The sequence below is a fragment of the Schistocerca gregaria genome, chromosome 6, assembly GCF_023897955.1.
Source record: "Schistocerca gregaria isolate iqSchGreg1 chromosome 6, iqSchGreg1.2, whole genome shotgun sequence".
In the NCBI taxonomy this organism is placed as follows: Eukaryota; Metazoa; Arthropoda; class Insecta; order Orthoptera; family Acrididae; genus Schistocerca; species Schistocerca gregaria.
Window position 1 is genome coordinate 190681258 of NC_064925.1, and position 13613 is coordinate 190694870.

Genomic DNA, 13613 nt, shown 5'->3' on the forward strand with positions numbered 1-13613 from the left:
TAAAAGCAAGTTTTTTGGTCCAGACAGTATACCAATTAGGTTCCTTTCAGAGTACGCTGATGCAATAGTTCCATACTTAACAATCGTATACCACTGTTCGCTCGACGAAAGAGCCGTAGCCAAAGACTGGAAAGTTGCACAGGTCACACCAGTATTCCAGAAAGATAGTTGGATTAATCCACTAAATTACAGGCCCATATCATCAACAACATCAGGATTTTGGAACATATATTGAGTTCAAGACCTCTAAGAAGACGGCCTACTGACACACAGTCAACATGGATTTAGAAAACATCATTCTTGTGAAACACAACTAACTCGAAGTGTTGAGTGCTATCGACAAGGGATTTCCAATTGATTCCGTATTTCTGGATTCCGGAAGGCTTTTGACACTGTACCAGATAAGCGGCTTGCAGTGAAATTGCATGCCTATGAAATATCGTCTCAGTTATGTGAATGGATTCAAGATTTCCTGTCAGAGACGTCACAGTTCATAGTAACGGACGGAAAGTCATCGAGTAAAATAGAAGTGATTTCTGGGGTTCCCAAAGGTGGCATTATAAGCTCTTTGCTGTTCCTTGTCTATATAAACGTTTTGGGAGACAATATGAGCAGCCGTCCTAGGTTGTTTGCAGATGACGCTGTCATTTATCGACAAGTAAAGTCATCAGAAGATCAAAAGAAATTGCAAAACGATTCAGAAAAGATATATGTTTGGTGAGAAAATTAGCAATAGACCCTAAATGACGAAAAGTGTAAGGTCATCCACATAAGCGGTAAAAGGAATCCGTTAAATTTCAGTTACACGATAAATCAGTCAAGTCTAAAGACCGTAAATTCAACTTAATACCTAGGAATTACAATTATGAGCAACTTAAACTGGAAGGAACAGACAGAAAATGTTGTGGGGAAGGTTAACCAAAGACTGAGTTTTATTGGCAGGACACTTAGGAAATGTAACAGATCTCTAAGAGACAGCCTATACTACGCTTGTCCGTCGTCTTTTAGAATACTGCTGCGCGTTGTGGGATCGTTACTAGATAGGACTGACGGAGTAGTACATCGAAAAACTTCAAAGAAGGGCAGCACGTTTTGTATTTCCGCTAAACAGGGGTCACTGAAATGATGCGAGATTTGGGATAGACATCATTAATACAAAAGCGTTTTCCATTGCGGAGTAATCTTCTTACGAAATTCCAATCACCACCTCTCTCGTCCGAGTATGAAAATATTTTGTTGACGCCGGCCTACATACGGAGAAACAATCACCATGATAAAATAAGCGAAATCAGAGCTCGTTCTTCCCGCACGCTATACGAGGTTGGAATAACAGAAAACTGTGAAGGTGGTTCGATGAACCGTCTCCCAAACAATTAAATGTGATTTGCAGAGTATCCACGTAGATGTAGATATATTAGAAAGCGCTATGGATTTTGTCCTTGGCTTAGGGTCTCCCTTGATATTTGTGCAGATCATGTAAGCATTGGGCCCATGAGATACAGAAACACATGACCACCGACTTATTAACCTTCACCACTTTATTTCCATAAAAACCGTTACAATAAAGCCCCCGCTACGCCGACTCATCATAACAGCGTCTGACGTCTGACGTCTGACGTCCTAAAAATGTGGATTTATCGAGAATCCATTGTGAGCCAAAAAGACGTAAATCCCGTCTAAAATACCATGGCGAACCGTAATATGACATGTGGTCACACGGCCTTCGTGATGATGCATTCATATTTTCGCAGAAGGTGGTATTACTGAGCTTCATTTGCTTCGTGGTAACCCTAATGATTTCGTATGTATTTTGTTGGTGTGAGTATTGTAGAAAGTGCAGCACAGCTGATAGGTTATTTAATTCGTTTTGTTAGAATGTAACCAACTCCACAATGCTCACACGGCAGTTCTTTTTCAGTTCTGAATTTCAGCAGAGGTAAGTAATGTATTCATAATCCAGTGTTATCAACAATGCGATATAGCTCTGTTTTCAATTAAATCAAATTTAGGCAAACAAACTCACATACGTTAAATAACTTATTTACTTTGAAAGCAGTTATGCAATCATAATGTTGCGTGTTTGGAATTCCATGACTTCATTAAATTTAAAAGGAAGTAAACATTTGCAGCATGAAATTCATTCATCACAGAAGTTTGGGGAAATGGACGATTGGCAATGAGCATTATAAGCTTTGTGCAGTGACATGAGTAAGTGTTGTGTTCTGTTTACTAACTTTTAAGATACGAGTGTATTATAATCATACAGTAACTAGGAAACTGCCTACATTTTATATTACATTTATTACAATTTCATTTGGTGCCTAGTATTCATTTTGCCGTACCCTTCTATAATGTAGAACAATTACAGAGCATTGTTGCACTTCGAGCGGTGAGCAGTTATAATAATGGTCTCAGCTTCGATTCCCAGAAATATGGTCACCTTACATAAGGTAATTTCAGAACTAAGAGTCTAAAAAATGCCAAGATATTGGAAAGAATTGCGAGCTTCGTTTAACATAGGATACTTTTCACTCGCGTGGATTAGTTTTCGGCCTGGCTGGCTACACGGAACATTCTAGGCAGGAAAAGGCGCCCATTCATGTGCTCACCATACCTGCTGTCAACAACAAATCTGACTCAGTTCGTGAATCCACAGGTGGAACTAAAAAACTGTAGGAAGTTGAGAGAAGGCAATACAGAAGGAGAAAATGCTTCACTAAGATAAGCAGTTTCTCACTCGTATGTGGAAACTACAGAAAGGTAAAGCATTGCCTCCCCACTGCCATATTCAAATGCTCTCGTGACTGTAGTCTCCAGACCTGCGTTCACATTCTTAGAGCTTAGTGAAGTACAATGATCACTAAACACTTCGATTTGACTCCGTATACGTTATGAAGCTGTGAAAGTTTGTCGCCCCATTCCTTTATTTTGTGAGACGTCAGGGATCTTCTTACGCCATCTCAACTATAGTAGACATCTTTACGCCACGAAAGCTGTCATCGCCTTTGACTGTCTGCTTTTTGTTCTCCTTGCTTCCAAGGAAGCAGAATTCTTTCACTTCCCCTACTTTGTGGTCCCCAATTTTTCGTATCAAGTTTATCGGTAATCTGCTACTCATTCCATTTAACAGGTCATGTAATTCTTTCTCGCTTTCACTGAGGATAGCAATGGCATAAGCGAATTCTATTAATGATATGGTTTGACCCTGAATTTTAATCACAGTTCATTTATTTCCATGATTGCTTTTTTGATGTACATACTAAACAGTAGTGAACTTCTTTCTGGTCTTATTATTTTCATTCTCGGTTCTTGTACCTATTGAGTACTAGCTTAACGCCGTTGCTTCATTTGGAGTAGGCCATTGCTCTGCACAGATTTTGTTTTTTTTTTTGTTTTCCTTTAAACGAATTTTTATGTTGTTCACAACTTGCAGTAGCTTATAAATCAACACACTAATTAAGATCATAGAACCATGGTCTTTTCCGAATGTACTTTCTAGAGTCCTAGCTTCTTGTTAATCATGCCATTTTCTTACTTGTGTTGATATTTCGATAGAAACTTTCATCCCATTACACATATTTCTTTATATTTATCAGAGAAATGGATTACCACTCTTCATAGATTTAGCATAATTTATTTTTAATATAAAGAAATATTTTCTTAAAAATTTTCATGCCCCATTTCACCCCATTAGAGGTTGAATTTCCAAAAATTGTGAGACATATTTTTACTTCCCTAACTGGGAAGCTAAAAACCAATTTTCAAAAATTTTACCTAAAAATGCTTTCAAAATGAAATATTTTCCTAAAACTTTTCACTCCCTATTTCCACAAACAGTGAAACATATACATCTTTTTCTTTCGTACAGAGAAGCCAAATGCGAATTTTCATAGATTTAGCTTCAAACATGCTTGCATAATGAAATATTTCCATAAAAACATTCATCCCCTTTTTCACCACTATAGGGATTGAATTTCTAAATACAGTGAAACACGATTTTACTATACAAATTTTCTTAGATTTAGCTTTAAAAATGGTTTCATGATTATATATTTTAATAAAAATTTTCATCCGCTGACCCCCTTACAGGTTGAATTTTTAGAAAAACTGAAGATGTATTTGTTTCTTTTCAATTGAGAAGTCAAATACGTATTTTGACAGCTGGAGCTTTAAAATGCTTTAGAAGTATTTTAATAATGACTGATTTTCAAGAACATTTCACCCCATTAGTGGTTGAATTTCCAAAAACGCTGAAACACGCGTTCCTTCATTTCTGACCGGAAACCAAATACCAATTTTCGTAGTTCTAGCTTCAAAATTGCCTTAATAGCGGCACATGTTCAAAACATGTTTCATTGCCTACTTTACCTCCTTAGGGATGGAATTTGGAAAAATACTTTCTTAAACACCTGCAGTATAAGATCAAGACCCTCACCAAATTTCAGACTTCTGTTTTCAGGTGTTTTGGCTGGGCGATAATGATTCGATCATTTAGGACATCAGGTTTTTTTACGTATAGATTATGCTTGTATCTCTGTACCTTTATATCTCTATATCTTATCCCTGTCATTTATTTCCGTGACTATTTCTTCACCTAATAAACTAAACAATAGGGGCACTTTATTCTCGGTCTTCTTTTTCTTATTTTTATTCTTAATTCTTGTACACATTTTATATTATCCTTATATCTCTATACCTTAACTATATTTGTCTGCGAATTTGGAACATTTTGCATAATTTTACATTGTCAAACGCTTTTCCTAGGTCGACCGATCCTATAAAGGTGTCTTGCTTTTTCTTATGTCTGACTTCCGTTATCAAACGCAACGTCGGAACTGCCTCTCTGGCGCCTTTACCTTCCCTAAAGCCAATCTGATCGTTTTCTAACAGATCATCAATTTTCTGCTTCAGTCCTTTGTATGTTATTATTGTTAGTTATTTGAATGTGTGCACTATTAAGCTGATTTGCGATAGTTCTCTCATTTATCTCCCCTTGTTTGGATATTTATTATATTTGTTAAACTTATTGCACTTCTCAAATTTTTGGACAGATGCCTTACAGATGTTATAGGTACCTGAGCTGCAATAATAATAATAATAATAATAATAATAATAATAATAATAATAATAATATTTTTTAATTAATAGGCAGCTGTGTCTTGTTAAAATTAAGGAAGAAGGGAAGTTATATTTGGAAAAGAAAAAGATGGCGGCGGAACAGTTACAAACTGGACGCCTCCCCCTCCCCCACCCTCTCACTAGAATTGAACCCCAGATTAGCGACTACTGTAAACTCTTCTCGTATTTTTTTTAAACCCTTGCCAAATTTCTGAGTCGCAGGCGTTTTAACCATAACAAATGATATATTTTAAAACAATAAATAAGGTCATACCTCAGTAGGACTATCTAGAGTTCGTTTGTAAAAACATAAAAGGTCGCTGTCCTCCTCTACATCTAGCATTACATACGGAGACTATAGATTTGGTCTGTAACAGCAATAAATGAATAAATAAATACGTGCTCCATTAGTCTCATGAATACAGGATATAATATCTATACGAAAATAATAAAAAATGATTAAATACTCTTACGATTAGTCTGCTAGGAGAAGACGAACGCAAATTTAGGAAAGGAAAATCATGCATGAATGCCTTCACCATTAAACAAATAATAATCAAAGAAGAGAAAAGAATTTGGGAACACATCTCGCTTTTATAGATTCTGTTAAGGCGTTTGTCAAAATAAACTGAAGAAAATTATGACAAATATCAGAAAATGCGGGCTATCCACTACACCTAATGAAAGGTCAGTATAGAAATATTACTTTTATTATGGACACAACTATTAAAAGAAGTTAACAGATTTTAGCAAATACAGGACTTAGAAACGCTTTTCCTCCTCTCTTTTTTAATATACTTATTGACGACATTGTAAAGACATTGGAATTGCAGGTAGATTGAGGAATTAAATTATCAAATATGTCGGTTCAAACACTCTTCTATTAGGTTAGTGAATAAGTTAGTAGCGTTTTTCTTTTGCATGTTGGTATTCCGGTTGCTATGGATTTATTTATCGACTGTCATTTTTTATTTGTAGTTCACTGTTGCTATCTGAGTTAACATATTGTCACTGTGTCACTTCGAGATACTGATTGGAGCTATGGACACTAGAAAATGGAGTGCCAAGTGGAGAATCCGGAACGTTTCCGAAAGTCTCCTGTTAGAATTAAATAGAGGGATGTTAGCAGCTGAGGTTGTCAGAAACATTTGGGCCGTGTGTGGGGATAATGCTATTGGAAAGAGCACTGCAGGAAAGGGGTTTTCTTATTTTAAGGAGGATCGTTTTGACATAAGTGACTCTACACGTCCACGGAAACCTTCGGGGCTTGGCGAAAACTGTTTGATTGCATTAATCCACAATGATTCAGATCAGTGTACTCGAGAACTGGCAAATGGGATGAAGTATGATCATGTCACCATTGTGTGACATTTGCATGCAATGGGAACGGTTCAAAAATGGTGTATGGGTCCCTCATGCTGTAAGCCAAAATCAGCAGCTGCCCATATGTGCATCTCTGCTCGCTGGTCATCAACTGGCTCGTGAACAACAGCGAGCATTCCAAATACTGTCTTTATGCTAACATAAGAAAAAGATGGAAATGGTTGATCCCCACAAAGCACCAACTCCCTCTACAAGAACCTGCGCCCATCCACAAAATATAAAGTTTCGGATCTGGTGGAACAGTCGAATGGCTTCCCCGAGGTTTAGCCATCACTGGCGACAATTATTGTCAATAATTGAGACGTCTTGCAGATGTAATCCAAGAACAACGACCAGGAAATCTGGGTGTAGTGATGCCACTTCATAATAACGCCCGCCCGCATTGTGTTGGGTTGGCTTGTTATCCCGCACCCACTTATTTTTACCTGATCCAATGCCCTCAGATGTTCACATTTTTTTCTCTATATCGAATATGCTTCAAGCAACTTCCTTTCCGGATGAAAATGTGCTCCGAACATGGCTCGGCAAGTTCTTCGCCCCAAAAGCATGTGATTTCTACAATCACGGAATCAAAAAGTTACTCCAGCGTCGGCATACCATTGTAAATAGTGCAGGAGAATATATTATGTCTATGTTAGATGCCTTAAGTCTCTGTTACGCGTCTCTGTTGTGTTTATTAAACTTACGGTAAAACGCTACGAAGTTATGCACTAACCCCATATTTGCAAACAATCAAATAATGATTCAAGTGAAGGAGACACACCTACAGCAATGCATCTTTTAAATAATCTGTGTAAATCTTACAGTTCTAAAATTTCAGTCGAAAAAACGAAAAGCATTAATTTTAAATCCAGTCTGATCATAGATTGTGCTAGAAAACAACATATTAATGCAAGCATCGAATTTTAAATATCTTGGCTGGGACATGAATTTTTGCAATGACAAGGACACTGCTCAAAAAGAAAATTTCTGCCTGTATGTGGGATCATTCAAAGAACTTTTGAAAATAACGTTAGGAAAGAAACCAAAATGAAATTTTACGAATTAATGGTTTTACTGACGTTGCGTTATGGCATCGAAGCCTAGCTGCCGGCTATACGAGACAGTAAAATACAAACGAAAGAAATGAGATTTCCAAGGATTGTTAAAAGATGTAAAAAGGACGGAGAAAATACGAAATGAAGAATTAAGAAAGAATCAAATGTAGAATCAATACACGGTAAAAGTCATACGTGTTATAAAAATTATATACGATTTTATGTATGTATGAACGTTCCACATGTCCTGCTAAACCACTGGACCGATTTCAGCTAAACTTAGTACATGTATTGCCTACTGTCTGGAAAGAATCACTGTGGGGCAAGAACAACCTACCCATTACAGGGGAGGAAGTAGTAGTGAAAAAGCAGTGTAGCTCACGACGCCCGAATATCCATACTTTATTCATACCTTAATTGAGAATGAGAGCACTTAATGACTTGAAACAAACTCTACAGATAATTTACAACCTGGACGAAAATTTTTCTCGCTGATGATCTCCACAAAATGAATAGAGGAAAATCCATGTGGTAAACCAGCTGTATGAAACAGGAGTTATTACTACTTTACAATTAACTGTATTCGTGACACATTTTGCAGACAGTAGTCATAATACCAATGAATGTACTAGCAAAATTACATCATTATATTATACTTATTTCAGGAGAGAGGAGGAAGTGAGGGTGAGCAAAGAGGGGCAGGAGGAGATGGACAGATAGTGAGGGGGTGGAGTAGGTGGACAGAGAGTGGAAATGGAGGAAGTAGAGAGAGCTACGGGCAGGAGGCGATGGACTGAGAGAGAGGAAAGGAGGAGATGAACTAGTAGAAAACTGGAACAGATACATACTCGGGCCACGTTAGGTACTCAGGTAGTATTAAACAATAGGCAGAACTGGACCAATCACTTGCAAAGAATTGGAACTAAATCGTTTCTGAGGTGACGTTGGATTAGATGCGGTGGGAAGAAGGGATCGAGGACGACTCACGATCCGCTAGAGTCAACTGTGAAGCTGCCAACGGACAAGAATGCCTAATCCGTGAAATGCAGAAGAAGAAAGCGATCTCTCTCCAACACAGTAATTATCTCTAATACATTTACCCAAGAGAGCTGTTCGATTTGTCGTTGGAACCTGATTTGTTACTCACCGTGTGCCTGGCAGTCTCTTCCCTGTCCAGTTCTCTCTGGACAAGCACCTGTCCGAAACGGTTTACGTGGAAGTGTCTTCCACTGTCGGAGCTGTGATCTATGGAGTAAGTTACGCCGCTCTTTCCATCCTGGTCTGCGTCTTTTGCTTCAAATGCCGCAATTACTTTTCCAACTGCCGTGTCCTCTGGCACTGTAACTTCAGTGCTGGAATGGTCAAATACTGGGGCGTTGTCGTTGATATCTCTGAGCTTGACAGAAACCCACGAATAGGCCGTGTGGTGCTGTCCCGTCGTGTCATTCTCATTCTGAAAATCAGACAAAAATATGAAGAAAATGAATATGCAGTCGTACTTTGGCACTTAACGCACAGTAAATACTCTGTCCAGCTACATTAGCGAGACAAGCTGCCAGATTACAGAATAACCATTCTTTGCACAACGGACCGCCGCGAGACGTGCAGGAAGAGAGTCAATGTGGTTCTGAAAGGGGTGTGGAGCCATGCCAACTACAGTGACGTGGGCAGCTGCGCTAGACTTCTCGGCTGAGTATCCACGGCTTGTACAGCTTGATCAAGGTGATCCCACAGATTCTCACTTGGGTTTAAATTTGGGGAATTCGGTGGCCATAGAAATATGGTAAAATCATCCTGGTACTCTTCGAAGAATGCACATACACTGGGAGCTATGTTACACATTGTCCTGCACGTAGATGCCATCGTGCCGAGGAAATACAAAACAACATGTAGGGGTGGACATGGTCCCTGACATGACGCTCTGTTTGGGAAATGCTGCCACCCTTGGCCCGGAAGCTAGTGATCTTGCCCTTGTGGTCGTCAGATAAATCACTTCCACATTACGACAACGGCTGCACTGTTTCCCGTGTCTCCCGCCCCCCCCCCCCCTCCTCTCCCCCCTCGCCGCACGACACGCTTATCGTCATTGCCCATGTTGCCGCCTGCTGTGAGTGGTTATTGCACATTGGCGTCGAACATAGACGGCTGACATATTAATGTGACTGAACCATGAACATATATTTCTAAACACTGAAAGCATCTTATGAGCTCTAAAAAGTCGCTAAGGAACTATCACTCTTAATTATGATATTTTATTTATGTTTAGTCTCTTGTTTAACTACTTCAGATTAGGATCTTCATGTCCGATCTTTAATCGCACCAGATACAGTATGTCCAAAATAAAAGCCGCCCCGATTCGGAAGCAACGCGTCGCTATTTTATTGTTCTCCCTCCCCCCCCCCCCCCCCCTTCACCCTGTCTGATTTTCCGAACACGTCACCGGTATGGTTCATTGTCGCAGAACAACTATTTGTTTGTTGCGTCTGTGTGCTGTGTCTTTCCGTCGTTCTAAGAGTGCTTCCAAGTAAAGTATGTCGTATTCTGTGAATGATAGCGCGTGTGTAGCTGAAGCTCACATCCGCAGCGCTTCGTTTAACAATGCTCGTGAGTCTCTCACAGAACTAAAGTTCTGCAAATTTTCTAGGCAGATTTATCAAATTTTGTAAGTACAGTTAACAAAAATTAATCATTTTTGAAAACATGTTACTGAAGAAAGCAAGACTGATGAAATATATGACCCAGTTCAGTGTAATAAATTACAGTCTGTTAAAGCTATATGAAAGAAAACTAATTAAAACGATATTTATACGGCATCTCATTTTTTATGGTAACCACTGCACACTGGTTTTAGTGTGACGTGTAATAAAGAGATCTGCAGAATGAATTTTGACTTCCCGGTCACTTAAAACTTCCTGGCACATTAAAGCTGTGGACAGGAACATGGGACCTTTTCCTTTCGTAACTTCTCTATCCAACACAAGTTTTTTTTTTATTTATTTGTTTCCCACGGATCGATACACATGTCTCATGGTTGGCATTGGAATGGATTCACAGGTTGTCACAATCTCCTCCCTCATGTCATCCAGTGTATGTGGCTTTGTGGTGTAAACGATTTTCTTCAGAGTTCTGCATAGAAAGAAATCTAACGACGTTAGGTCAGGAGATTTGGGTGGAAATTCACCACTTTCTCGTAATCTTATCCACCTCCCAACAAGTGATGCATCCAGGAATTGTCGCACGTCACGATAGTAACGTAACGGTGCACTGTCTTTCTAGAACAAGAAATCTCCATGCCGGTATGGGTGGTTAACAGAAGGTGCAATTTGTTCCTGTAGTACGGCAAGGTATTTTACACTTGTCACTGGTCCTTCGAAAAATAATGGCCCTCCAAGTCCTCTGATAGACACAACACGTCCCACTGATAATCCAGGTTGGTTAACAGCTCGTTTTCCCATTACACGGGGATTATATCTTGGCCAGTAGACACACTTATGGCGACTGAAGGTTCCATTTAGTTCAAACGTAGCCTCATCAGAGCAAACTGTTCACTATCGCAAATTCCACTCACGAATTTCGAGGCGACTATACGGACCGTCCTCGTTCATAGTGTAAAACAACCTGGGAATGTAGGGTTCCACTTTGTTTCCTCTAAAATGAGGTGAATACTTGATTTGCTTACACCTGACTACGCGCAGCTTGCCGTATAGACTTCTTTGCAGGTCCTGTGAAAGCTTGCGTCGCTGCGTGCACCCATTTTCCATGCCTCATTCGTCCGCTATTGATTCTCCCTGCAACGCGGTTCCTTCTTCAGATTACGCACATTTTATTCCCTCTCGAATCTGTCGGATAATTTCGTTATTGTGACACATGACGGTGGCGCAGTGTCAAACTCCTCTCTGCTCTTCATTAATGTTTTCTCATTTCCTGTATCACTTCAAAATCCAGTTCCTTCACTCCAAAGACAAGTTTCCCATCATCTAGTTATTTACGAGTAGTTACTGGTTACTGAAAAATAAACAAAATAAAAACAAATGATTGGTTACAATCATTAGTCATGAGAGAACCATATAACCACAATTGGATCACGAGGCAGCTGAGGTACCGACCACACCGTTGTCAGATTAACCATATTTGCAGTAGATGTCTGTTTGGTAGAAGTCATTTCTTTATGTTGCTACTTGGGCGGAATGACACTGTAGGTATGACATTATCACAACTGAGTGTGATTTAAGTCGCGGGCCAAGGGAAAGACTTCTTCCTATAGGCAGAAGACAGGAAATCGAGGGGTGAAGAACTCATGTAACTCCACTGGTTACTTCTTAAATCGTATTTTCTACTGGTTTTTCTTTTTTTGTCATTTTTTGCACTTCCTCAGTAACGGCAATATTGGCGGTGGCCTATCTCGCCACATCCTCAGTCGGCCCTCAATAATTTCCGAAATCCTGTTTTCCTCGAAACTGAAGAGTTCGAAAGCTGATTAGAAAATATCGGTCCGTTGGCGATGTCTCTAATTTTAAACGTAGCTGCAAGCCTTCAGTTCGAAAACTCTGGAAGCCGTTGCAAAATTTTTGCAAAGAATTGCTGTTAGCTCTAAGAAATTCGGGTTGCCTGCGCACCACGAAGAAATTATCCGAATGGGTCGGAAATCGATAAATGTGATGCACATGCTCTGACAAAAAAATGATAGAAGCGCAGAAATGATCGAAGATTTATTTAAGAGAAAGAGCTTCACAAATTGAACAAGTCAGTAACGCACGTGACCCTGTCTGGCTCGTATGCAAGGATTCGGCTTGTTATTGATTGACAAGAGTTGTTGGATGTTCTCCTGAGGGATATAGTGCCAGATTCTGTCCACTTGGCGAGTTAGATCGCAAAAACTCCCAACTGGTTGGAGGGCCCTGCCCATAGTTCTCCAAATGTTCTCAGTTGGGAGAGCTGCAGCAACCCTGGTAGCCAAGGTACGGTTTGGCAAGCACGAAGACAAGCCGCAGAAACTCTCACCGTGTGCGTACGGAAATTGTCTTTCTTGGTATGTAGGGCAACAAAAAACAAAGCGGGGCGTATAACATCGTCGAGTCGACGAATCATTGTAATGTAACCGTGGTGCGGATGACACCCAAAGCGTTCCTGCTGCAGAGTGGAGCAGAGGAAAAGCAAGTTTTTACGTCGAGGTGCAGTGCCTGATCGAAATACTGTACTCAGATGGGTTGCAGTGTTTAGAAGTACTGGATCTGGTATTCCCCGTTCAGTTTGTACTCCGGAAAATGGAGACCGAGTGAGAACGGCAGTTCTTGCTGGTCCTAAACGATCGGCCAGACGACAGTCTGTAGCTGGGTATGTCACGTCGTTCGCTTCACCGCGTCTTACATGATGGTCTTAAGTTTCACCCGTGCAAGATAATGATCGTCCAGCAGCTTAGTGAAGGGGATTTCGTCCAGTGCAGAGAGTTTTGTCGTGTAATGGACGAAATTTTTACGGAAGATATAGGTGCTACAATCATCACGCGTGATGTAGACGGTTACTTTAATGTTCAAAATTGTCAGTACTGGGCGCCCAAGAACCCACATGAATTACGCCAAAGACCTGTCCACAGTTTAAAAGTAACAGTGTGGTGCTGCATTTCAAAGATGGGGATTGTTGGACTATTCTTATTTCTGAAGAGGAAGGAACTGTAGTTACTGTGACATCAGCGCGCTACGTTAAAATGTTAAACAACTTCCTTCGTCCATAACTTGTAAGGCGTCAAGTGAACAAGGGAGAAATATGGCTTCAGCAGGACAGTGCTACAGCTCACACGGCGAGAGCATCCATGGAAGTGGTTCGACAAATGTTCCCAAGACATGATATTTCGAGATGTGGCCCCTCGCTCACCCGATTTGTCGATATGCGACTTCTTTTTGTGGGGTTATTTAAAATCAAAAGTCTGCATGAACAAGCCTCGCAAATCGATGACCTGAAGAATTCCATTCGTCAGGAAATTGAAGCCGTGCCGAATGAAATGTTGGAGAGAGCAATGCATAACTTTCGGGAGAGGATCCAAATTTGTATCCAGCAATAAGGACGCCATCTCCAACA

General features: G+C 40.1%; 1 protein-coding gene across 1 annotated transcript in view; it reads right to left on the reverse strand.

The window, feature by feature from the left end:
* LOC126278799 (neural-cadherin-like) overlaps positions 1 to 13613 on the reverse strand; it is a 232353-nt gene that overhangs the window by 118174 nt on the left and 100566 nt on the right. The window contains exon 9 of the mRNA XM_049979072.1: positions 8686 to 8991. Coding sequence (XP_049835029.1) covers positions 8686 to 8991 — 306 coding nt within the window. The remainder of the gene's footprint in view (positions 1 to 8685; positions 8992 to 13613) is intronic.